The sequence below is a fragment of the Propithecus coquereli genome, unplaced genomic scaffold, assembly GCF_000956105.1.
Source record: "Propithecus coquereli isolate 6110/MARCELLA unplaced genomic scaffold, Pcoq_1.0 Scaffold5, whole genome shotgun sequence".
Lineage (NCBI taxonomy): Eukaryota > Metazoa > Chordata > Mammalia > Primates > Indriidae > Propithecus > Propithecus coquereli.
This window is the reverse complement of record NW_012150840.1, coordinates 17,283,043-17,283,392: the sequence shown is the minus strand read 5'-3', so window position 1 is coordinate 17,283,392 and position 350 is coordinate 17,283,043. Positions and strand designations below refer to the sequence as shown.

General features: G+C 35.4%; 1 protein-coding gene across 1 annotated transcript in view; it reads left to right on the top strand.

Annotated features, from left to right (window-relative positions):
• SPTLC2 (serine palmitoyltransferase, long chain base subunit 2) overlaps positions 1 to 350 on the top strand; it is a 110,821-nt gene that overhangs the window by 45,672 nt on the left and 64,799 nt on the right. The window contains exon 3 of the mRNA XM_012656060.1: positions 76 to 230. Within this exon, the coding sequence (XP_012511514.1) occupies positions 76 to 230 (155 nt within the window). The remainder of the gene's footprint in view (positions 1 to 75; positions 231 to 350) is intronic.

The following is a 350-nucleotide window of genomic DNA, read 5'->3' as shown; positions in this document are numbered from 1 at the left end:
ATGAAAAGAGAAGTTATAAACTTTGTTTTTAAAGTAACTCAGTTAAATTTATAGTATTTCATCATTTGTTGGCAGGACTTTGTGTCATTGTACCAGGATTTTGAAAACTTCTATACAAGGAACCTCTACATGAGGATAAGAGACAACTGGAATCGACCAATCTGTAGTGTGCCTGGAGCCAAGGTGGACATCATGGAGAGACAGTCTCATGATTATAACTGGTCATTCAAGTGAGTCTTGGTTGGGAAATTATTCCTGAACAACAACAGCAAAAGGATTTCTTAATCTGAGAAAATATTTTATTGCAAATTGAGTATTCTCTCAAAATAGGAGTAGCAGCTGAGGATTCA